This window comes from Strigops habroptila, chromosome 7 (genome assembly GCF_004027225.2).
Source record: "Strigops habroptila isolate Jane chromosome 7, bStrHab1.2.pri, whole genome shotgun sequence".
NCBI classification, from domain to species: domain Eukaryota; kingdom Metazoa; phylum Chordata; class Aves; order Psittaciformes; family Psittacidae; genus Strigops; species Strigops habroptila.
Window position 1 is genome coordinate 1187561 of NC_044283.2, and position 25718 is coordinate 1213278.

The 25718-nt window shown below is 50.9% G+C and overlaps 1 protein-coding gene across 1 annotated transcript; it reads right to left on the reverse strand.

The window, feature by feature from the left end:
* Positions 1-5148: 5148 nt before the first annotated feature.
* Positions 5149-25718, reverse strand: LOC115610863 (cytochrome P450 26B1). The gene is made up of 6 exons (XM_030492933.1): positions 25513-25718; positions 23163-23387; positions 9682-9957; positions 8484-8639; positions 7528-7809; positions 5149-6621 (listed from the first exon to the last, which is right to left on the reverse strand). The coding sequence occupies exons 1-6, from the start codon at positions 25714-25716 to the stop codon at positions 6229-6231; spliced, it is 1536 nt and encodes a 511-aa protein (XP_030348793.1). The 5' UTR covers positions 25717-25718; the 3' UTR covers positions 5149-6228.

Consider the following 25718-nt stretch of genomic DNA (forward strand, 5'->3'; position numbering starts at 1 on the left):
TCACAGTCGATCATTTTTAAACATCAAATTGGACATTTATAAAATATCAAGGCTATCCAGGTACTATAATCTATTATTATAACATTTGGGAAGATACAGTAGGTTTTATATTGGGGGGTTTCAGCCTTTTTCCTGTCAGAAAGCCAAGAGGGAGCTGGATCCACACAGCATACGAGCCTCGCTATTCCACTGCAAGAGTCTAAAACTGGTGTGTGAAGCCTCCAGCACAAGAGGAACACAGAGAGAAGCAGCCGTAAGTAACTCCCAAGACATCTGCTGCAGCAGCATCCCCCAGCAAGCATGATCATCACTATAGTTCCCTTTCAACTAAAATACACTGTTCATGAGGCAGCAGGTGACAGGCACCTATGGTGTTTAAATGCCAGCTAAGACCAGAGCTGGAGGTGTAACAAGGCTCCTAAAATTATCTGAGGAGAAATGATGCCAAGAAGCCACCCGTACCACCTGGAAATCCATCACTTTCTCCCATCTCTCTCTTTTTTTAACAATTCCTGTAAATGTTCCTCTTCATCATAGTAATAGGACAAGATGAAATGGGTTCAAGCTGAAACAGGGAAGATTTAGGTTAGATATAAAGAAGAAGCTCTTCGCTGTGAGGGTGCTGAGGCGCTAGCCCAGGGTGCCCAGAGAAGCTGTGGCTGCCCCACCCCTGGCAGTGTTCAAGGCCAGGTTGGACACAGGGGCTTGGAGCAACCTGCTCTAGTGGAAGGTGTCCCTGCCCATGGCAGGGGGCTGGAACTGGGTGAGCTTTGAGGTCCCTTCAACCCAAACCACTCTATGATTCTATGATTATTTCAGTGACACTTCAACATTTTGCACTGTTCGTTCTAGCTCAACACTGCCTTACCATCCCCTCGGAAGGGCCTGAACCTTGAGCTTTGCAGATTAAAGCAATGCTTCAGCCAGACCAATGAGACATAAACCCTCTCCAGCAGCCCATTTCATTTTGCAAGAGATACCAGGCTGCATTCAGACAGGGAAAAAATGAAGAAGAACAAGGGAAAAGCAAAGCCTGTATATGCACACACACATTCACACACCTTTTCTATGCTCTCACACTCAACCTTTAAAAAGAAACTTTCCAAGAGTTCAGCTGAAGTTAAAACAAAGCGAGTAACGTGAGACTCGGTGCCGGAGCCGAATGGAAAGTACACGGAGTCCGACTGACCTGCGCTGCCGTCCAGCGGCCCCCACGAGACCACCCCGAATACAGCTCGCTGCTTCTGTTGGAGCCACACCACCTCCCTCCAGGGGTGGTGCGGCTCTTGCTAAAAAGTCATAAACTGGAAATAAATAAATAAAAGGAAGCAAAGGGAAGGGAGAAAAAAATAGAAATCCCAAAGAGAAGAGGCCAAAAGGAAATGACCTTCCTAGCTATTAAATAGGTGACAGACGGGTATTATAAAGGCAGCACAGGTTGGAAGGGAAAGGAAGGGCAAGGAGGTGACACATCAGCTCACAGAGAGGCCGGGAAGGGGACAGACCATGGATGAGTGCAACTACACAGTAGCTTCTTGGCGACAGCTGGGACAGACGCAGCAGGACCGCTGTTGGCAGGACACATCCAAAGCAGCAACTAGGAAAAGAGAGCGACTGCAAAGCACTAAAGGGAGAGAAAGGAGCCTCAGAGCCTCTGGCTGCACCAAAGGGACACAGGCTTGGGTTGCATGGTCATATTTTCCAACCAACTGCAAAGAGCTATATTAATTCCTTCAGCCCTCACTTGACTTTGAATGTGATCATAGGAAGAGGTTTGCAGAGCAGCAACATCCTATTCCCTACACTCCCACCACAACCAGGGCACTATCAGAGCTCTCCTTTATGGGGCAAAGAGCAAGGAGACAGAAGCTGATTACTTCAGTAGTTACTTAATTACTCTAAGAATTCCCAGCCCACCCCATCTCCACCCTGGGATGGGTGCAGCTGAAACTCCCACCAGCAGCTTGTCCTGTCACATCTCACACAGAGCACTTCATCCCCCCACCCAGGGCCAAAAGTTCCCAAAATTTTTGGGGTTTAAAAAGCTCAAAGCTCACACAAAACTCTGAGGCACAGGTTTGCTGAGGAGCTCATTACTGGAGCAGTCAATGTCTCAACAGATGAGATGATGGGACGGCTGGGGACACCCCTCTGCTCCCACCAGACCTGCAGCACTGCTGCTGCCCATCACTGGCTCATTCCCACCTGGGCTACCCCTGGGAAGTGTGTCCTGCCTCAGCTGGTCCACTACATGCATCAAGCCCATTATCCACCCTGTCAATGCAATCAGTAGCTGGGTGTAAGTTCTTCAAGCCGCAGTGCTCTCTTGTGCTGCCTCTATATGGTGTAAGCTCCTGACAAAGCCAGCAGCAAAGGCCAGGGCACACACACAGCGCTGGAGTTAAGCACCTTTCCCTTTCTTCCTGCTTGTTCCATCCAGCCTCTGCCTCTTGCCAGGGAGAAGTAAAAGGTTTGGGCAGAAACTGGATAGTGTGGAGCTCACCAGACCCTCAAAGTGGGATGGACCCCAGAGCAGGGGCACCTTGGTTGCTCAGGACTGTGTCCAGTCAGGGTCAATTATCTCCAGGGATGGAGACTCCACATCATCTCTGGGCAACTTGGTTAAACTTTAGATACCCTCCTTGTAAAAAAGCTTTTTCTTACTTATATGTGGAATTTCTTATATTTAAATCTGTGCCAGCCCGTAAGGCCTCACCCTGGCCATGGAGACTAATAGGTCTCCAGATGGGTGCAGAAACCTTACAGGGTGTCCAAGATATTACCCTGAGACCCCAAATCAAGAGGCCACAAGCCCTTCGAGAGGAGATGCAGATGGATATGAAACAAAAAAAGGTTGGAGATTCAACTCTTTTTATTATGGAAGTCTATAAAATAGCCACATGGATTATTTTATTTATTTTTTAAGATCACAAAATACACAACATTCATTTTAATATGCAACACAGAATATTATATACATATTAAAAACCACATGACTGAAACACATGTTCACACGGCACCAATCTCATAACGAAAAACCCCACAAGTGCTTTTTTCTCTTTTTTTAATATTAAAAAACAACTGTGATAAAACATATTAATATTTTTCCAGACACTGTTTACAATAAAGAGGGAAAAAAACAAATCATATTTTACTAAAGAACAAATATTTAACAGCAAAACTTTATACTAAATATCTATTTTGAATTATAACAAAAATAGTACTTAGAATAGTTTATAAAGACAGACCAAAAAAACCCAAAATTTTGTGTATAAAATAATATTATAGCAAATTGGACTGTGCTAAGAAAAAAAAATCAAACAATTCTGAGATTCAAAGTGCTTTATTCTGCAAACCCACTGCAGCAACTTTTTTAGTCAAGTTATATTAGTTAGGAATGGAAAAAAAAACCAACAAAAGCATGAGTTACTTATGCCTAGATTAAATACTCACACACACAAACATTATATATACACATGATGTAAGCATATATATATAATGGATGTATGCATCTGACATTACCGCTCTCCAATCAACCACTCACTCAAAAGCATGTTTGGTTTTCACTTTGTAATGACATTGGGAGTTAAAATCATTCCAGTGAAGCCCTTCACTGATTTCCCACAAGCACAAGTGGAACCGAGCCCTTTTGGAGAACTCTGCCCAAGAGATTTTGCTCGCCATAGGGCAGCACAAAGCTACCCACGAGCTCTAACCAGACCTTTTATCCTTGTCATCCATTCCCCTCTCCAACTTTTCCCCCTTTTCAGCCTCCTCTCCCTTGACCACAGTTTTATCACTCCCCCTGACAGGTCTCAAATGGAAATGGGGGCCCCTGATGGGTTTTCACCCTGCAGACCATCTACCTCCTTCCCTCATCCCCATGTCCTGCAAGGGCTCGTCATCCACAAAGACCATGGGCACCCTCGTGTGCCACTTTCCATTCCCAAATGTTTGCCCCTGGGAGACTCACCTCTTCCCACGGTATCCAGGTTTATGTTCTCCTTTGTTTCTCTGCCCTTTGGGATTTTGACTGTGATTAAGCTCCTTTTATCACCAGGAAAGTTTTCTCTCCATCAGGGACAAGGAAAATACCTGAAATCTCAACAGTGCCTGAGCTAGTGGTGTTTCACTCCAGATTTCCAGGGTCCCAAACTAGCTGAGTCTCTGCTTCAAGGACATGGTGCAGAGTCAGAAGCTCCTGAGACCTTCCTTTTGGGTTTGGCACATTGTTCATCAACCAGAAGACAAGGTCTGGATCTGAATGGCATCTCCTAGAAGACTGGGAGTTTAATTTCAGGTTAAATCAACCTGAAAATCAAGCTGTGCACCCCAGTGTGAGCGAAGACCATCCACTGGGATGCTCCTGGGGGTTTTCTGGCAGCTTGGCTGACGGCAATCCAACCTCAAGTGCTTCCCCTGGCTAAAACACTGCCTCCCTCCTCCTTGCCCCCACCAGACGACGGGCTGGCAAAGGCAGCCATCACCATCGCTCGCTTCACACTTCCTTCGACCTTCCAAAGAGGCACCCACTCATCAAAAGCACAACCTGCCAAGCAATCTGGTAAGCCACATCTGCCCCTTCGCCCTTTCTTATTTCAACCCCTCTGACTTATCTGGACACCTTTAAAGCTGAAAGCCAAGCTGCTCACCCAAGCACAAGATTTTTCCCATCACAGTTAGGAGAGGTCTCAACCATTGTCCTTGTGTTGGTCTTTCTACCACGGAGGGCAGGAGATGGGAGAGGAGTGGGGCAGGATAAGCAGAGATGCCTCAGGTCAGAGAGGGATCTCCCAACTTGGTGCTTGGCTCTGGCCTGGACCAAACACCTGTTGGGGCGCTTGTGGAGCTTTTGCTCTGCACCCACCTGCAAGGCCACGTCTGTTTTCCACACAAGCCACCCATCTCACACTCAACGCAGAAGCCTCTTGCATGCAAAAAATAAAGAAAATAAAAGAAACCCACCCAGCAAACCAAATGCAAGATACCTTGGTGGCCGCTTGCTTGTGCTGGAGAAGCTTTGGGCAGGGTCCCTCTTCTGGGTTAGTGGTAGGATGGGGCCAACAGCTTGCAAAGATCCTACCATTCACTCTCCTTCCTGTTGAGCTCTTCCCATCGCCAAACAAAACCCAGACACAAGACAAACAATGCGGATGTTGGCTTATTTATAGAGATCACCTTTAATGCAAATGCCTCCTGTGGAAGAGGACACACTAAAATGAGCAGCTCTGAGTGGGGTGGCTTTGCGCAGTGCCCCGGTGCTTGCAGAGCAATGGTGGGTAGGCAGGGCCATGCAGTTTGGTGCCTGCACCTTGAAAGAGAACAAAGGCACCACAAAATGCCCCCAAAACCAGTGCCTTTGCATGGGAAAGGGGCTGGTGAGGGGCTGTGGCGGGGGAATGGGTGCACACAGGCCGTGTAGCAGCAGCAGGAAACTCAACGAGAACAAAAAGGACACCCCTTCCCCTACCCAGAGCCCCAAATGCAGATATGTACTTGTCCAAGGCCTCAGAGGGATGGCTCACCAGCCATTCAGCCCCAGACAAGACACCACAGGGTTTTTAGGTCCCATAGCAGAGGCAAAATGGCAGCTACCCCTCCCCAGCTTGCCCCGGATAGGGGATGGGAATGGGCATCACTTGTCTCGCCCTTGCCAAGGAAAGCCTCCAATGCCCCGAAACAAAAAACACAACCAAACAAATGGGAAAAAAAAAACAAAAACAAAGCCACAAATAAAAAACCAAAAACACTGTTATCACCAGCTAATTTAACACTGTTAAAAGAAAAAGATCAGAGGCCACCTGAGAGCCACCTCGGCACTCCAGACCTCTGATCATGGGCTGATTTCCAAAGCCATTCCTGCAGCCGGGCCTTTGCACCGCTCCTCCTCGCAGCAGAAGTGTTTTATAGATATTTATATATATATATTTATAATATTTAGATACTGTGTATGGTCAGACATCCCAGCTCAACTCGGGTTTTGCGACTCTTTCCTCCTTTCCAATGAAAGGAGACACACGACGACACCTTCTCCGCTCCCCGTGGGAAGAGCAGAATGGTTTTGGCAGCTTCACCGGTGGACAAAGCAGTCCTGACCTGGAGGTTCTGCGAAGTGAGCATCGTGGAGAAGCTTCTCATCCCTCTCTCCTCCCCTCCTGTTCGTCCCCTTGTCCCCACCCCACCCCTCCATCCCCCGGCTGCCCATCCCTTGCGCCGCCAGCATGGGCTTTACACCGTCGCCCCCAGCATGGCATCTGTCCCTGTCAGGATCTCATTCTGGTTGGAATCCAGTCCGAAAAATTTGACCTTGAGTCCATCAACCGGGTGGACCACGGGCACTAGGGTGATTCTGGGGAAAGTCCTGGTGGCAAGCTCAAAGCGGCTGGTGCTGGCCAATTCAATGGCCAATGCCTTGAGGAAGAGCTTGGCCAGGTGCTTGCCCAGACAGGTCCGTACGCCTCCTCCGAAGGGGAGGTAGTGGAACCTGCCATCCTTGTCTTCGCTTCGACCTTGCCCAAAGCGGTCAGGGTCGAAGACATCCACGTCCTTGAAGACGGGGGCAGTGTCGTGGGTGTCCCGGATGCTGTACATCACGCTCCATCCTTTGGGGATTTGGAAACCCTGCAGAGAAGAGGGAAAGGGTGAAGAGAAAGCCAAAGTCAACCCTACCGTAAAGAAAGAGGGAGCAAGAGGACAAAATAAAACCATTTTGCTTTGTCTGCTTTTTCCCTTTTTCTTTGGGTTTATTACTTGATCATGATGCAGACTTAAAAGAAAACCAGAAAGTGCAGCGTAAAGAGCTAGGAGATGGGAATCCTGAGGTTATTCCTGCCTCTATTCCAGGGACCCACTGGATGATCCATTGTTGTTTATTTGCTTTGTGGTCGCTGGCAGGAGTCGCCTACCAGGAACCCCATGGTGCTCGACTGCCGCCGAGCAGAGAGGGAAGCAGCTCCCCAGAGCATCCCATGGGTTTACTCACACCCTGCCTCCTGTCAGCCCAACGCCCAACGCACATGTCAGGGCCTGGGCGATGAGAAATGGGGTGGATTTATCATCCCCTGAGCATTTTAAAAGGTTTCCGACTCAAATCATTACATTAGTAGGATTTACAGCGACAAGCCATGTCTCAAGATTTTGTTTTGCTAGTAGGAAATTCCAGCCATTGCGGTGAGTAATCCGCCTGTCATCCAGCAGCCTGGAGATGCCCTTTGCAGTAAACCTTTCCCTTGCCACACCCCAGCTCAGATTTTGGCGTCTTACACTGTCACGAGTTGCTCTTTGAAGCATCACGCCTGTCTCCTCTTTGACAGCTCAAGCGCATCCCTTCCCTGCCATGGGCCAGATCTCGTCACTCTACTCTGAATCCGCACCAATTCCACCTCCCATCACCAGCAGGACCTAATTCATCCTCCCTGAGGTCTCATCTAAGCCAGGCTCAAGGAAGATTTGCAATAACATGCAACAACAAGGCTGTTTTGGGGAGCTCACAGTGTAGCCGCACCCTGGAGAGATGGCAATACTCACATCCAGCTCAAAGGTTTGCAGCACTGTCCGGTACCCCCCAGAGATGGGGGTGAAGAGGCGAAGCACCTCCTTGATGACACAGTCCAGGTATTGGAGGCTGTTGATGTTGTCAAGCCGCAGGGAGCCCTCGCAGATGCAGCCATTGTGGAGGATGCCTTTGCTGCGCAGCTCCTCACGCAGCTTCTCCAGGACCCGGGGGTGCTTGAGGAGCTGCATGATCAGGGAGGTGCTGGCACTGGCAGTGGTGGCATAGGCGGCGAAGATGAGTTCGAGGGTGCCATCCTGAAAGGCAAGAGCAAAGCCAGGGTAAGACACAGGGGATGGGCAGATAGACAGACCAACAACTATGGCACATCAAGGGACAGGCACACAGGCTGCCATGGGGCAGTTCTTTTCCCAACAGCTCTCCAGCCTGATCAGGTCTAACTGCAAGGTCTCTCCATATCCAGGCACAGGTCTTGGACACCCACCACAGGAAGGTGCCTGCAGAGCCTTGGAGGATGCTGAGGGCCAGACAGGCAAACAAAAAGACTCTGGGGATGTCTCTTGACAGCACATGGAGGACAAGTTATACCAATACCCTGCTGTAGATAACAACATGCCAAGGGGTCATACACCCTGCAAAGGAGGCACCATAAGGAGATTAATCTGGCCAAGGCTGAAAGCTTTGGCAAACTTGTACTGTCTTATGGTATTCCCTGGAAATGCTTTATATAAAGGGCTAAGTGTCCTGCAACTCAATATGCCCCCTAAGAAGGCAACTGGCTTTTGGCACCATAATCCACTACACCAGGATTCACCTGCAGCTCCAACCACACATTGTGGTTCCCCAGTACTCACTGGTCACCTCAGGTCTGCCCCCAAAAGTCCTCTTTACAGCAGTTCATGCTTTGCTTTTCAGGGAGCCCCAGCCCTGGGCACAGCAAGCACGGGGAGACCATGGGGAAGATCTTTACCTTCAGCTCCTGCATGGTTAGCTCCTTGCCATGCTCTTTGCCACTTTCTATCAGGATATCCAGTGCATCGGCATAGTCCTTGCCCTGCGTGTTCTGCAGCTTCTCCTGGATGGCTTTCTCCAGCCCCTTCTGCAGTGTCTCACGTGCCCGGATGCCCTGTGGAGCAGGAAACCATCAGACCACACAGGACACAACGTTAGCATCACCATCCCCAGCCCAGCATCCCCAGGAGCTGGAGACGTGCTCAGGACAGCATATCCAAGTAATACAACTGCAGTTGCAGATGCTCAAAGAGAAGTATAAAGATGCTAAAGCTGTCCCCTGGGCAGGAGGAGTAAACTCCAAGTAGGCGAAATTATAGGCAGGAGTAATCAGCACCTATGTGCAAATGATAGGTCTGATGTGGGAGCCCCAGTATTGCACCAGTTCACAGGCCTCCAGCTCACCCTGGGATGTATGGCAATCCCTGGGAAAATTGTCTCTCAAAGGAAAGTCAATTCATCCGAAAGGATCCTCTTCCCAGGAGCGTAATGGGCTTCCCAAGCAATTTTATCACCTGGTCTCAGTAAAGCAATTCCTATCTGAGGGCAGCTGCACCGGGTTAACCTGCTGCTGCAGATGCTTCAGGGTGACAAATGGTTGGGCTCATCCCATGGTCAAACAACACTGACAAAATTCGCAGTGATAATCACAAAAAACAGATTTTAAACCACATATTTATGTTACCAAAATTGCCCATGGAAAAGAAATATATTTTTTTGTCAGTGTTTTTCATTCTGTTTTCATTTTGCTTCATTCATCAAAAAAATAGAATAGTTCTTGGAATCTGGATGTCCACTGACCTGTTTTGCCCTGGGGACAGGAGGGAATTAACAGGAGAAGGGTCCCACAAACAAATAAATGCAGCAAAACTACCAGTTACAGGTGAGGAGAAATTGCTCATTAAACCTGGGCAAGTCCTGACTGCATCCTCCCTTGCATCAAACCACAGTCCCTAGCACTCTAAAAGGCTATGAATGGATCTTCCTCTCCACTCCACCCAAATAGGACTTTGTAGCCCAAAATGGACTCACTTCTAGAGGTCAGCGTGTGAGAAGACATCCCACTCGAGAACATGTAGAGGTGGGGATTAGCCACCACCCCATTAATCCCAGGTTGGTGTTATCGGCGAGTGGAGGACTGGGCCCAAATCTCTTACCCTCCTGTAGCCACTGAAGGGCAGATCCACAGGCAAGGAGAAGACATTCTCCACGAACTGCTGGTAGACCTCGAAGAGGCGGTTGAGTTCCTCATCGGGGATGCGGAAGCCCAGCAGGACACGGATGGCCATGCGGAAGGTGAGCTTCTGGGCCTCATGGTAGACGTTGATGGACTCAGGGTTGCTGCTCCAGGCCCGAAGAGTGTCTTTGATCACCAGCTGGATCTTGGGGAGATAGCTCTCCAGTGCTTCATGGCTGAAGATTTTGGAGAAAACCTACAACAGAGAGCAAGCAGAGATTTTTACACAGCCCTAACACTCTTTGCTTTCTCTAGCAACCAGCTTCTGCCCACCAAAACTGATATCACAGGTCTCCCATGCGGAGCAGATGCCATCATGCAGAATTCGTTATCCAGAATCACCAATTCCTTAAATAGCTGCCAAAAAGGTTGATGGAGAAATATTAGCTGATCTCCACTACAACCATCACAAATCATAGAATCGGGTTGCTCAGAACCACATCCTCCCTGGCCTTGAATGTCTCCAGGGATGGCGCATCTACCACAAATGGTGGGCAATAACGCAGTGCTAACCAGAGATAGAAGGAAACGCTTCACCTCATGCACAGCAGGATGGATGGAACCTGCTTTCCCACAACTCCATGTCCCATGGCTGTCAGTTACATTCACCCCATGACTTGGATGCTACTAATACATCTTTTCCATGGGGATTCTCTGCTGGCTAACATGGTTGCGCACACAGGCAAACACACACAAGCTTTTCTCTCAATAGGAAGCGTTGCCAGCTTCTCCCACCTATCAACCGCCCTTTGTTAATACATGTAAAAAAACTGAGTAAGATAAGTATTTTGAGGCATTTAGGATCTCTGTGCAATCTAGCTGAGCTCAGACAGGGGTTCAAGTGGGGAAAAGAAGCACATGCATATGCAGAGGCTGCGCTCGCACATGGCTCATTTCCTTGGGAAACCAGGAAAAAATCCCTGATGTCAGCAGACACTATTAATTTAAGCTCTGCGAGTAAACACTGCGCAGGAGTGGACCTCCCCAGGTCCCTGATGCTAATGTCTCCTTACTCCAATTTGGGCCACGGCCCACGTTGCACGAGGAGCTCAGCAATGCCAGGAATGTCCCTTCAGCCCTCCCCGGCGCAGCCCACAGCACACGCTTTCATTCGGCATCCCCGGCCGCATCCCTCCCAGAGTGCACCAGAGGAAAAAGTGCTGTTTGTTTATATTTTATTAACCTACGCACACAAGCACACAGACACACAGACACATGAGGAGCCTGCATGGCAGCACGCACACATGCACCGCCACATGCCAGGCCTCCAGGCAAATCAAATCAAAACAGGCTCCCAAGGAGGGAGCTGCAAGCTGGTGTAGCCTCCACTGGTGGCCAGTTCCCAGAGGGGGCTTAATGCATGGTGGGGGGGCTGCAAAGTTATCAAAAGAGGAGAGAAATCAAAGCCACCCCCTCTTTCCATGAGCGCCGGGCTCGCTGGAGCTGTAAAATGTGAGGAATTTCCTCCGCAGTCAGCACTCAAAGGGAAAGGGTAATATTTTTCCTGGCTGCGACCCCTCATTGCTAATGCACATCGTTCACTGGGAGTTTGTTTGGTGAAATAACACCTCTGTCCCCTTGCAGCCCCCAGGCAGGAGGCTCGACAAGAGCCACTTCATAATGCACTGGGCTGAGCCCTGAGTAAAACTCATCACATGATACACAGTGGGGCCGAGCTCGGAGGCTCCCGATGGAAATACCAGCATGCAAACGGCATGGGAAAGAAACAGACAGATCTGCCTGCAGACAGACAGACAGACAGCAGTCCCCGGATGGCAATGCAGAGTGGAGGCATGAATGAAGAGAAGGGAGGAATGAATGAATGAGTGAATGAATGAACAGCGGGGTGGCGAGATCATGGCGAGGGCGCGAGACGGTGCGGCTGCTGCTTCCTGCCACCTCCCTGCACTTCACAAGCTATTTTTAAGCCTGGAAAGGGCAGCGATGCTCAGGCAGAGCTGCCAGCGTGGGGGGATGAAAAAGTAGCCGCTTGGAAAAGAGAAGCTGGAGGTGCTAAAGCTGAGTTCCTCCGCTGACTGGAGAAGGTGTGAAGGGAGATGGAAAAGGATGGATCCTGGGGGGCATGGCAGGGACACCAGGCATTGATGCAGTGCTGGCTGGAGGAGGGCTGGCAGCCACAAGCTGCTCCATAGGGGTGGGACAGGAACCTCCTGAGTGGGGCCGGTGAAGGGACACCAAATGTTTCCCATCCAGCTGGCATCTGCCCCTTGGGTTTGGGAATAAGTACAGAAGCTTCCCAGTGAACTAACCTCACTCCTCCCAAACACTTCCCGTGAGCTCAGTTTCCCAGCCAAAAGCAGAGCCGATGAGGGGACAGCCTTCTACCTAAGGGAGTACCAAGGCTGCAGCCCTGCTTGGAGACACCTTCCCAATGGAGATGGCGTCTGGGGCAAACCCTGGTCCACCCCCGGGCTCTGACAAGCATCTCCCACAGGCCAAGTGCTCAGAAATCCCCTGCACCATGCAAAAAGTACAGCAGCCCAAGAAATGCCTCTGGCCCCACTGTGCCAAAACTGTAGCAGTGGTGCAGAGAACCTGCATCCTGGCAGACCAAGCCATACTCTGAAGAGAAGAATCCCTATCCCCAAGGAATGATGTGCAATGAAAGGTGGCCAGAGGAGAGGATCCTCAGGAGGAGAAGACTGAGGCCCTGTGGATGTCAACCGCAGCACCTGCCCAGCCCTGAAAAAGGGGAAGGATTTAGCACTGGGAGGTTGGGGGGGATTTGGGGGGTCTTTGGCTCTTTTTTAAGCTGTCCTTTTTGCTCTCAGGCTCCCTCCAGCCCCGGCCAGATCCGCCCCACATCTGCTGGAGCCTGCCAGCTCCTGGCCATGGACGGGACGTTGTATGTCCCGGCCACACTGCACCGTCCCGTCCGCTCGCCGCCGCTGCGCTCCACACCGCCTAATCCCCAGATGTCAGCAGATCCTTCACCAGCCAGACGCAAGTCTGGATCCCCTTCCAGTCCACCTCCAGTTTCAACCCTGCATCTTTCCAGTTGATTAAAAAGGAGGAAAGGCAGCCAACTTTCCCCGACAAACCTCCGCGCGTTTCTAGCCTAAAATTCCTGCGCCCTCTAGTGAAGCCGAGACGAACGTCTCGGCCGCTCGACGGAGCAAGACAAGGCAAAAGCCAATGAGCATCGGCGCATAAAAAGTTTGCTCCAGAGCTTCCAAGAGACAAAATCAACCATAAGGGGATGCTCGGCTTTGCTAACACCGAGCTGCCATACCCCAGCTGCAGCGGGGGTCTGGCCGGGTGGCCTCAATGACAGTGCCAATGCAGTGGCCAGGAATGTGGGGGATGCTGGAAAGAGTCCCCATCCTTTCACATTTTTGATATGTCCTGAAAAAGCCAAGTCTTGGGGTTTGCTCTGTCCAAGGACATTCGTTTACACCCGTACACATGCACTCACCCTGCGCCAAGGGAGACACCACCACCCAGCGAGCCTGGCTGGAAACCTCCGAATACACCGCACAGTGGAAACAGGATATTTAAAGATTTATGGTTTTCCTAAGGCAAAAAATTCCATCCCAGTGTCTCAGCCCCAGGATCTCCTGGAGAGGTCCAGCTCTGTGGGATAGCGAACTGCCACCCGGTACCAGCTGGATAATACTGCAGCCCAATCCTTAAACTACACCAAAGAGGAGAGAACATTCAAGTGAAGAGGCCTGAGCTTCAACCCAGTGTTTTCATGCATAGCAAAGGCTTTAGTAAGTGGCTGGGGTGGTGAGGAGCTAGCAGGGACAATGCTTCTCTCTGTGTTAACCCTCCTTCCTCCTTGGTTGTGCTGAAGCCTCTCCAAGCACCATGTTCAGCCCCTGCCTTCTGTCATCCATGATTTGCAGGTGTCCTGCTCCCAACCATCACACAAGCATGGCAAAGAGGGAATGGAGCGTTTCTTTCCTTCCCTGCAGAAGGAAAACTTACGCTTTGGGATCAGACACCTGCATCTCATCCAGCCCACACCAGCCAGAGCCGCTGGCCCGACCAAATGAAGGCACGATGAGCATGGAGATGGTTTTCAACCAACCACTTTGGCACCCACCAGCGGTTTGGCCATTCCAACGCCAGTGTCTCAACCTGGAGACATACTATTTCTTCCTACATTTCAAAAGACCAGGCGGTGTTTGTCCCAGCCCTGTCCTGTCGCCACGTTATAATGGATGTCTGCCTCTCTCTGGCATGAAACACAGGGCTGCCAGACATGGAGCCCACTGCCACGCTACAAAAGCCGTGTAAACTGTGATGTTTTTGGAATGGGATGAGAAGCCTCATGGGCAAGAGGCTGTCTTGGTACTGGGAGCGTGAGCAAAGGGAAAACACAGCAAACACAGTTGTGAACATTATACAAGGCATTGCAAAGAGGAGAGGACCTCCACAAACCCCTGACACCCTGCTGTCTATTTATAAAGGGCTTTGCCTTTCACAGGCACACAGCAAAGAGCTGATTCCTTTTTTCCCCATGCTGTAATTGGAAAATGGAGCACATGGACCACTCCATGGTCTCCTGCCTGCTCCATCATGGGAGAAATCCAAGCCTACCGAGAGGGAAAAGAGTTCCAGCTCACAACCATGCAAAATGAGAAACGCTGGCTTTGCTCATCAAAGCATAGCACTGCATGCAGATGAGGAGTTTGGGTGTCTTGGGGGAGATGAAGGCAGCAACCTCTCCCAAGGAGCAGTGCAAGAGCCCCAAGAATGCTGTGACCCACATCCAAAAGGGAGTGGTGGTTACAGTAGCTGGAGCCTCAAAACTGAGCCCAGCTGAAGAAAAGGAACGGAGTACATTTGCAAAAGGCAGTTTCACTGAAATTGGAATGATTCGTCAAAAAATGTGCTAGAAAAAAAAAATGTGAAGATCATTTCAGCATTCTTGGGACACGTTATGATAATCATGCACCTCTCAGGGTTGCCCATATGCCTAAGTTTTGGCATTATTTTACATCTAGTGTTGTGAGAAACTAGCATTTTGTATTTCCACTCGAGTTCAGGACAATAATGAGCTCAAGCACCGCATTTCCCCGTGGGTCAAACATCTCCATGTCCAGAGCATCTCTCCTACAAAACCCTCCACACGGCATGAGAGACCTCGCTTTTGATCCCAAACCCTTTAGCAGGCTGATGTACAGGCTAAGGGGCAGAGCAAGGAACAAGCAGGACACCCTATATCTGCCTCAGCATCCCCATCTGAAAAATGCCTTGTGTCTCAAAAATCAATGCTGTCAGCAGCAAAAGGCAAACAGTTCCATTCAGCAATTTAGGCTGCTTAGCCCATTTTATGGGGATCATAGAATCACAGAATGGTTTGGGTTGGAAGGGACCTTAAAGCTCATTTAGTTCCAACCTCCTGCCATGGGCAGGGACACTTTCCACTAGACCAGATTGCTCAAAGCCACATCCAAATACCTAAACACACTGCAATTCTTCAGCATCTCTGTGCTTACATCACCTCTGAAGTGCTGCTCCAAGTGCACAAGGAACTAGTGCACTTGAGGAGAGTAAAATCAACCTTATATGTTGTCACCGCTTTTCAAGGAGGGAATCAAACACAGAGAGGGAAAGAGGAAGAAGGTGTCACATCAATGGATAGCGTGGCAAAAAAATGGGAGCTGTGTCCAGCCAGAAGGGATTAGAAATGTGGGATCAGCTGGACACGAAGAGGTCCAACAGGAAATGCAACCGCTGTCTGTGGCTGATGTCTTTGGCTGGAGCTGTGGAGAAGGAGCATCCTGCAAACCCACCAGGCACACAGCCACATGATCAGAGCTGCCATTCACCAGCATCACAGGGCCAGGTCCAGCAGGGATGGGCTATCCCATTTGGTTTGGATAACATACTAAATCCTATATCTTTGCTGTGGAGATAAGAGTCTACCCAGAGCTAAAGAGGAGAGAAGCAGCCTGCCCGGGCAGCAGGGATAGTGCCCTGTCCACCACTGTGGAACCAACGGAGGAGAAATATTACAAGAAAAGTCCCCTTTTTGATGTACCTGTCCCCCCCCGCATCTTCCTGGAGCATAAAAGGGGGACTAAAGGGAATGGACCCCATGCATTTAAGTAACCCAGAGCATGGACTCTCCTGGAGGTAAAGCCAGACTTGGCAAAGAAACCAGAAGTGCTCTTCCATGGGAGCAGTTAGTGCTTGGTCCTGTCAAGTGTTCCACAAGCTGGGAGAGGAGCAGACCGCAAAGGTGGCCACGCTCAGAGAGGATGAGAGGGAAACAACCATGCCATGGTGCAGCCCACTCCATCCAAAAGTGAAATAAATACACCTAGCTGAACACATTTGGTGTCTTGGGAAAAAATGTGGGAAGATGCTTGGAAAAGCATTTCCTCTATCAGCTCTGCTGCTGAAATCCCGAGTAAGGTCTTGAGAGAGCTCCATGCATCATATGGGGATGAGCACACATCTGAGGGTGCAGAGGTGTCCCTGCTTTTCAACACATGAGCTCCTGCAGACTATCAATGAGGCGTCTTCTGAGCCTTAAACTAAGCCCAGGGAGGAGATGACAAGGGCTGAGATGACCCAAGGGCACCCCACAAAATTTAAGGGGAGAAAGTTGAAGAGCAGGCTGGTTGACAGGGAGATATATTTAGTAGCAGCAGTGCCAGCTGAGAAGGAATGGAGAGCATCGTTAATCCATAACAATGCACTCGGTCCCCAGAGGGATGAGCTGAATATTACAAACCACAACTTAGCAGGTTACTCGAGCTGTTTGGAAGGATGGAATATGATGCAGTGGATCACCAAAGCTACACAAAGACAGTGTAGGATGGATCCTGAGTCTGAAAGGCTCTCCCCCATTTCTGGGATTAGCTCCTGGCATCCCCCATTCCCACTCAGAAGCAGAGCCTGGACCCATGCAGAGCTGTGGGCTGCAGATTGCAGTTCCACTCAGCACAGAGCACTGCAGCCCAAGGAGGGGTTTATAGTATCATGGAATGGTTTAGGTTGGAAAAGACCTTAAGATCATCCAGTTCTAAACTCCTGCCACGGGCAGGGACACCTTCCACCAGAGCCGGTTGCCCCAAGCCCCTGTGTCCAACCTGGCCTTGAACACTGCCAGGGATGGGGCAGCCACAGCTTCTCTGGGTACCCTGTGCCAGCGCCTCAGCACCCTCACAGGGAAGAGCTTCTTCCTTATATTAACCTTAATCTCCCCTCTTTCAGCTTGAACCCATTGCCCCTTCTCCTATCACTACAGTCCCTGATGAAGTGTCCCTCTCCAGGAAGAGTCCCTTTCATCTTCTCTGTGCCCCCTCATCTGGATGGGATGAAATTTGGGACACACTTCTATCCCAGATTACACAGAAGGTAGAAAAGCCTATGTTAAGTGGGCTGTAACCACTCAGCCCAGCTTCCCAAAGCAGGGTCTGACCTTGCAGGGTATTTTGGGGTGGAAGGTGCTACGAAAAGTGCATGAAATTTGTCTCCCAGCCAGGAGCGCCTGTGCTTTGTGTGGCTTTTTCTTTTAATCCATTGGAATTACTCTGGATTTACACCACTGTAGATGACAGCGCTCCTTGGTCTAAAGTCAATGAGCCAACTTAGCTGACAAATTCCTCCCCAAGACCGCGAGCGGGAACCCTCCTCCATCAATGAAAGCCTTTTCTCTGGCTCCAGTGGCTTTTGCCTATGGATTAAAGCTCAAAGGGGCAGCAGCCTGACACGGACACGCTGGGAAGTGCCTGGAGCTGGGCCAGCTCCAATGGCAGCTGGAATCCAGCCCGCTTGAGGCGACTGATATGATTTTGGGGGGGTTGGATGGAAGGGGATGGTTTCTTTTCCACAGTGGGATTTACAAGTCACACAGAGGAGGGTGGTGGGGTTGTGTTTAAATGCAAAAAAGCAGAAAAGGAAAGAAAAAGCAACTAAAAAACCCTCATAACAACTTGATTCAGGGTTTTTGTAGTGTGAAAGGTACATTCCCGCCGCCTCCCATCCCTCCTTCCTCCTCCCTCCCCTCTCCCCCATCCCCGTCCTTCCCTCCCTTCCTCCCCCCCCAGTCCAGCCCACAGCAGCTGGTTTATATTTGGCTGTAAATTTATGGCCCCTTTTGTGTTCTTAATCCTCTTGCAAACTATATTAAAGCCTCAGACCTTTCTACTTGGTGCTAATAAGCTCAACACTTGTATGCCTCCGAGGCAGAACATTAATTGTGGTGTGTTAATGAATGATGTAGTTTTGGACAGTGAGACAAAACAGGCCGTTTCTCTGCACCACTGTCTGCTTCCTCCTCGAGTCTCCGGGTCTAGGATGTCTACCCAGCCCACGGATTGCTTTTATTTTATTCTTTCTTTTCCTTTTTTAAGCCAGCTGTGCCTATTTTGGGATTACTATGCTGGAACAAGAGCACGAGCCCGGCAAGTCCAGCACTCTCCTGCCAAGGCTGGATGCTTCCGAGGAAAGTCTGAGTCCCACCTTCCCCGTGCACCGTAGCGCGTATCCTGCACAGGGAAACTCCTTCCTGGCCCCAGGCGCTGCTCTGTCTCGACCTAAAACCTAAGGGCTGTGCATCCTGGCCATTTCCAATTCCCATTTCCTTCTCCACTGAGATGCTGGGGTCCCTCACAGGAGTGCCTCCCTCTCTGCTTGCTATAGTTCAGCTTCCCGCTGGCCTCACATCCCATAAAAGCAGAGCACACGCTATCACCTTGCCTAAGAGCAGAATTCCTTTCCCTTCATTACAGCTCATATTGACACTTCCAAAAGACACACATGGTAAACCTGGAGCAACTGCACTGACTTCACTGGGGTTTCATGGGTAGAAATGGGAGCTCACAGGTAGAAATGGGAACTGAAGACGGCTACAAGGACAGATCTAGGGCTAGATGTGAAAAGGATTGAGTGAAGAGCCAGGCTGGGACAGGGAATGGCGGAGGTGGCACCAAATCCAGAGCAGGATGGGGAGAGCACCAGCACATGGAGCAAGGAGCACCCTCAGCCAGGTACCGTCCCCAGTCACCCCTTCCCAATGGGATAACACAGGAGAGCAGGCGCTCCCCTCCCCTAGGACATGTCACATCTGATCCCAAGGGACAACATCACTCCTTTATGTGATAGGGAGGGTCAGGGATCTTCCACTAAAAAGGCCCAGCGAAGACCTGCCCGTACTCAGCCAGATGCAAGGGCAACGTGGCTGCTCCTGCCAGTAACCTGCAAAGTGGTTTTGAGACCAAAATGCCATCATGGAGGAACAAGCAGCAGCACGGGTGGCCCAGATCCTTCTCTGACATCAACATAAACTTCATGACCCAAGAGCTGTAACAGCCTCTCAGTAGATATTTATCTCAGGAGGGTGGTTTAGGAGTTTTGGGTTCCTTTTGTTTACTACTTGTAAACTGTTCTTATCGACCAGCTTCATCTCAGGCCAAGGACAGAGCCAATGCTGATGACATCTGCAATAAAGCAATACCCTGACACAGGCAAGCCCTGCTCCCAGCCTGCTCTCGCCCTCCATCCTGCCCCACAAGCTGTCACATCCCTGCAGAAAGTTGACTTTAGTCCCTCTCTAATAATTGGAAAGTTCATTTCCCAAAAGGGGGAAGTTTTCTCCAATTTGTATTACCTTTGACAGCCTCCTGCAGGGGAGCTTTAATAAACAGGGGATGGGAAAGCAGAGAGCTACCATAGCTTGTTAATATGGCTTTGTTCCTCCTGAGCATCTCAGGGTCCTTTAACGTACAAGCTTAAAGCTTCTGGCAGCCCAGGGATGGAGAAGAGGATATTCATCCACTTGATGGAAGGGGATGTTGAATTCACACAAGATCCTGAAGACAAGCTGAGATAGGGAAAGAGAAAACCCAAGAGCTCCAGAGACTGAGTTGTCCAGCCCAGCTCTGATCCCATCACTGTCATGGGCAAAGTGTTCTACAGCAGATCCAGTGGTGATAGCTGCAATTTGCTGGTCTTGAAGTTGCACTGAAGAGCTAAAACTCTTTGGAAAGCTTCACAACACATGGCCAGGAAAACAGCTGATTTCAATGGCATGCTACCAGAAACACCGTGCAAGAACATGTTAGGTTTAAAGCTCTTTGCTAGAGCTTATCTTCATATCTCAGTGGCAATCTGTCCCACCAAGAGGGGACCACGGCTCAATTGCCTGGGAATGATGAAAAACTACCTGCCTGTGCCGTTGCAAATGCAATTCCACTGGCTTTTGGAAAGATGATGATGAGTTATCACAGGTGGTAACCATGTAAGTGTTGATGGAACAAGAGCTAGAGATGACCCCAGTGGTTGGAGTCACAGTAGAGGGTGAGCCCATGGGGTTTCACACTCCATCTTTCCTTGTGTTGGCTACCATCCTCACTGCAAGCAGCTTCATGAGACATTATACCCCATGTACAATTTCTGGTAAGAACAGAGAAGGAGAAACCACTTTCTCAAGCAAGCAAAGGCTTAAGCTCAGAGATGAAGTAGAAAACAGGATTTGAGAGTGCTCCAGAAAGCCCCACAATGCTTTAAACTGGATTATCAACAACCTAAAAGGTTTCTCAGGAAATACTACTGCTCTTCTACATGGTGCTTTCAGACTACTCTGATTCTTTTACTATTTCTATTAGATCCTTACTACAAAAGTTGGTGAATTCTGTGAAAAACACTGCCTTCTGCCAACAAGTTCTTTGCTCAGTTCCCCAGCGGGTCAAAAGGAAGATATGGATGGGGTATCTAAGAGGAAGAACTGCCTAGAAGGAGCAAGCCTCAGTCTTAAACCTTGTGTTTCCTCGTGGGACCTGAGTCTCAGCAGCCGGGTGGGGAGACTTAAAAGTCAACATCATTTAACACAACAAAAGCTCAGGTCTAATGAACTCCAAAGACACCGGCTGGTAGACGGGACCTGGCCTGGAAAAAGCTTTAATCTGGTCATCGCAATCTCAGCAAGAACAAAATGATCTGTTTTCTTCCCATTAGAAGCAGGTTCTCCTTATCTCTGTGTGCACAACTCAGTGCAGGGCAAGGGGTGGTTTGCATAGGGGAAAACGTAACTCCAAGTGATTTACCTGGCACAGAATAATAGAATCCTTCAGGTTGGAAAAGACCTTTAAGATCATTGAGTCCAACTGTAAACCTAACACTGCCAAGTCCACCACTAAGCCATGTCCCTAAGTGCCATCTTAATGTACTTTGAAGAGGGAAACAGGGTAAGAACAAAATAGTCTCCAGAAAATCTGTATATTAAGAACCTTTATGAGTAAAAAGCTACATTTTTGACTAAAGAGGTACAAAAAAAGCATTCACAAAAAGATCTTCCTCCAGTTCCCTAACTGCTCTTTAAACAAGCAGCTGCTGGGCTCGGGGAGCACCCTTGGGTATGTGATGCACGGGATGCTCGGCTCTGTGAAAACAGGAATTAGGAGGAGACCAAGTAAAGGTATTGCTTTCAGAGGGAAGGGAATCAGCTGCACCCCACCTCACACCAATGAATGAGAAATCTTAAAAAATAATGAGCTACTTTTGCATCCTGCACAATTTATCCAAGGAAAGGGCTTGCTCACAGGTAAACCAGAGCTCAAGGCGCTCAAGGGCACGTGAGCAGGAGCAAGGCTCATCCTGGGATGGTGTTTTGCCCATGTACCTGTTCTGAGGAGATTTCTAGACATCCCTTAGGCAGGAATTAGCATCCTTGCCAGCTTGGGATCGTGTATGATGCCAAAAATTGGGGAGGTTAAAAGGTTTTGAGGAGGAGAACAGAGATCCAGACCAGCCTTTGGACTCAGAAAAATGCAAAAGCATTGAGATTCACAGGTTAGGGTGGGACATGTGTTTCCCACTTGGAAAAAAGCATAAAAGTGAGAACTATAAATATCAAGGGAAAGAGGCTCCTCCTTTTCTACACTGCTGGTGTTGCTCCTTGCTACTGCTGGCACTCCCCATCTGAGCTGTGGTACAAATTACAAGTCCATCAGGATACCACAGAGGTCAGGCCTCCCTTTTCCATGACCCCGTTCCCATCACCCACGCTCCCCTCGCCTCCCCCGGTGCCTGTTCCTGAGGTCGGAATTCCGTGGTTTTATTAAGGCGATGGCAACCAAAGGCCTTCAGTTGCCCGCTTTGCAGTAGCAAAATATTATCTGACTGTGCAGAAGATAAAAGAAGCAGCAAAGGAGCTTTGAGGCACCTTCAAATCACTGCTGCTGTTTAACCCTCACTTCATAGGGAATAAATAGGAGCCAAAGCTGTTGCCTTCCTCCCACCACAGGAAAGTGGATTGCTCCCCATTTCCCTGCAACTCTCCTCCTACATATTATGCTCCATGACGGAGGGAACCCCGTGAATTATTGCCCTTTCTCTTTGACAACAAAGTTGGGAAACATATCTCATTCCTTAAGGATAAAACAAGAAGTATCCCAAGCAAACTGCAGTGTAATTGCAAAGACAGGGACAGCCTTTTGGTGCTGAGTGCCACGCTCTGTGCCAGCAATGCCATCTCCACCCCACAGCGATGGGGGGACACATCGCGTTCACCCCAGATCTGCTGCCTGCCCCCACCCAGCTCAGAAAGAGCCTGTCCCATGGAGGACAGGATGCAAAAGCCATTGTCCCTGCTGCCACACCAGCCTGGTCACCTCTACCATTGCCTTCACTTATGGGGGGACATGAGGATGAACCCCCACATCTGCTTGGGCTTGACACCCCTCCCTGGGGTCTGCCTTGGGGGGATGTAGGGAGGGTCTGACCCCAGGACCACCGAGGGACAAGGCAAAGCCCCAGGAGGGTCTCAGCTCTCCCTCAACCAGCTCAGTCCCCCCCATCAGCACCCCAATTCCCCTAAAATCCAATACAACTCTCAGCACCATGAGACCCCCCCTAACAAACACAAACCCTGCGGGGTCTCCCTGCAACACTCCCCCACGGCAGAGCTTGGAAATGGGGGGGGGGGGGGGGGGGGGGGGGCCGCGCTTCACTGTGCCCTCCTCCTCCATTCCATTCCCCCCCACACCGGTTTCATCGCCCTTTTAAGAGCCTTGCGGGACCGCGCTCGCCGCTCAGCCCCCGACACGCATGTCCCTGGCTTGGGGAGGCGGGGGGGGGGGGGGGGGGGCGCGGCATAGTGACGGGGTTAATGGGGTTGGAGAGGGGCAGCACCTCCAATCTTAGCAGCACCCTGCGGTGCATCCCCATGTGTGACTCTCCCCACACTCTATCATCGCCCTTTTAAATTCCTCAAAGGCATCGAGCGCGGACACGGATGGGGGGGGACGGACCCACGCGGGACCACTCACACACGTGGAGGGGGGATCTGCGGTGGGAAAGGCGAGTATGGGATGAAGAGGATGAAGGGAAGGGGTTCCCCCACTTCAGGCGCGACCCCGTGTCCCGTGTGTGTCCCCCATCCCCATTCCCGGTTCGCGGTCACTCGTGGACGCCCCTCACCTTCCTCTTGTGGCGGTGGATGTCGCCGATGGAGTTGGCCACGGTGTTGGGCCCCAGCAGCATGCGGGTGCTGCGCGGCCACTCGGTGCTCACCAGGTGGTGCTCCCCCATTAAGATCTTCCGCACGTTTTCCGCGCCCGTCACCCGCACCAGCGGCCGCCCCAGCAAGTGCGTCTTGAAAACGTTCCCGTACTTCTCTCGACGGGAAGACTGGAAGCAGGAGCCCTGCGGGGATGGGAGGAGGAAGAAACACGCGTGGACGGGGTGTTACCGCACGGCACACACGCGTGGGGATCCCCACGGGTGGAGCTTGGAAGAGTGATGGGGGGGTATGAGGATCCCCACGGAGAAGCTATGGGGGGTAGTGGGGGGGTTGTTGCAGGGATCTCCAAAACTGAAGCTTGGAGGGGTGATAGGAAGGTTATGGGGATCCCCATGGGTGAAGCTTAAGGGGGTAATGGGGCGGATCGCGGGGAGGGAAATGGAGGGGAACGGGATAACCCGGACATCCCATCCGCGGACCGCCCGGCTCCTTCCGACGGGGCGCCCGGCGCTGCCCGCGCCTCCCGGCGGAGGTCGGTGCCTTCCTCCTCCCTTTTACTTCTACCTTTAGCTCCCGTGGCACTTTTAAACTTTTTCTTTTTTCCCTCCTCCCCCCCCCCCGTCTTCTCCCCCCCGCCTTTTCCCATATTTTATCCTTTTTTTTCTCCCCCCACCTTTTTTTCCCCTTTTCCCTTTTCTTTTCCTCCCCCCCCATTTTTCTTTTTCCTTTTTTTTTTTTTTTTTTTTTTCCCAATTCTCCCAGCCTGAATTTACTCGAAAGGCTGCAATTTGCCTAAGTAAATCTCCAGATTTAAAGAGCCTTTAATAACTTTCCCACATGCTCCGGGAGGTTTTTATCGGCGAGGAGGTGGATGGAGCCGCAGGGTTAAGGAAGGGGGGGTCCCCCAAATCCCTCCCCCTCTATCCCGAGCGGGGAGAATGGCTGCGAGCGCTGGAGCCCCGGTGCCGGGCGGGGAACGCGTGTGTTTATTTTGAAACAAAAGCGCGGTTGTGAATTTTAGATGTTCAGGTGACCCTGTTTCTTGATCTGCGTAAATATAATTAAAGTCCTTTTTGTGGCATTAATAAAGAGTTATTTGTACACCATTTCCAGGGCAGCACAAAGAGGACCTTTATGTGGGAGAACTTTCGAATGGAGTCCAATTTATACAAAAAATTTTGTATTTTTAGCCCTGGATTCTGTTTGGACGGAGCGTGTGGAAAAGCGAGAACCCTTTTCTGGTCCCCCCTGTAAAAATCTGATAAATTTCTTTAAAAAATAAAGCCCTATTGAGAGCCGGCTGTTAACCCCTTCGCCGCCACTGGTAGGGAAAGGGTCGGTGGGGAGCGGGGCTCCGGACTCCCACCTCTGGGCATCCCCGTTGACGGGGGACCGGGACACAGGGACACCGGGACACCGCAGCCCTCGCAGCCGGGCCCGAGCTGCCCTTCGCGGCCTCGGATTCCGCCCGTCCCCTTCGGCGGTGCCGTCAATGAAACGCGACCTTTGCCGGCGGGAGCATCCTCGCCAGGCTCCTGTTTGCTTTACTCTTTATTTTTATCCTGCCCTGGGAGGAGGAGGAGGAGGTGGGAAACCCTCGGGGGTTCCCTCCCGGGATTGTGCGAGCCCCCGGGGTGCCCTCAGCCCGGCTCTCCCCTCCCTGCCTAAACCGGGGCACCCCTCGCTGCCTCTTTTCTTGTTATTTCTTTCTATTTTTTCCTCTATTTTCTTGGCAATCGCCCTCTCGCAACGCGGTCCGAGGGGGATCCCGCTCCGCCCGCCGCTGTTCAGCATTTAGCAAGGTTAATCCCGGGTTAATCTAACGATTACCTCCGCGGGCTTCCCCCAGCACTGGACCCGAGCCGGGTGGGTGCGAACCCGACGGGAGCAGCCCCGGGGAGCGGGACGGGACCCGGGGACCCCCGGGGGTCCCTCCTACCCCCGGCGTTATTATAGTTCATTACTTTTTGCAAGGATTTATGCAGGGAAGGGAGGAGAAAAGGAGGTTTTGGGCAGCACGGGGGAGACCCCTCGGCTTCCCTCGCTGCTCTCTGGCTTCTCCCCAACCCCGGCGGGGAGCGCAGCGCGGCAGCCGCTCCGGGGCAAGCCGAGCCGGGCCAGGCTCCCCCCGTGTATCTCCCCACCATGACCCCCCCCAACCCCTTCTACCTCCCCGGCTGGCCGCATGATGCAATCGAAAGAAGAAGAAGGAAAAAAAGCCTTATAAAATAGAAATAGAGCCTGTCCCAGCCCACCTTCCAAGGGGAAAGGGGAGGAAGGGAAGGAAGGGAAGGGAATCCTCCTTACCTGCAGGAGCCAGTGGAAGGTTTCTCCGATTAAAGGGAATCCCATGGAGCCTTTAGGGATTGGTAGCTTGCAGGTTTTGTCGCGGGTGGCAGCCCAGCGGAGCTGCCACAGCTGTTGGGACACGGCCAGCAGCAAAGTCAGCGACACCAGGCACGCCGCGAGGGTAGCCAGTGCCGAGACGAGATCAAAACTTGCAAAAAGCATAT

Coding starts and splice junctions, on each gene's coding strand:
- LOC115610863 (XM_030492933.1), bottom strand. CDS start 25,716: ATGCTTTTTGCAAGTTTTGATCTCGTCTCGGCACTGGCTACCCTCGCG. Junction 8,640..9,681: donor CCTTCAGTGGCTACAGGAGG/GTAAGAGATTTG, acceptor CCTGCTCCACAG/GGCATCCGGGCACGTGAGAC. Junction 7,810..8,483: donor TAACCATGCAGGAGCTGAAG/GTAAAGATCTTC, acceptor CTTGCCTTTCAG/GATGGCACCCTCGAACTCAT.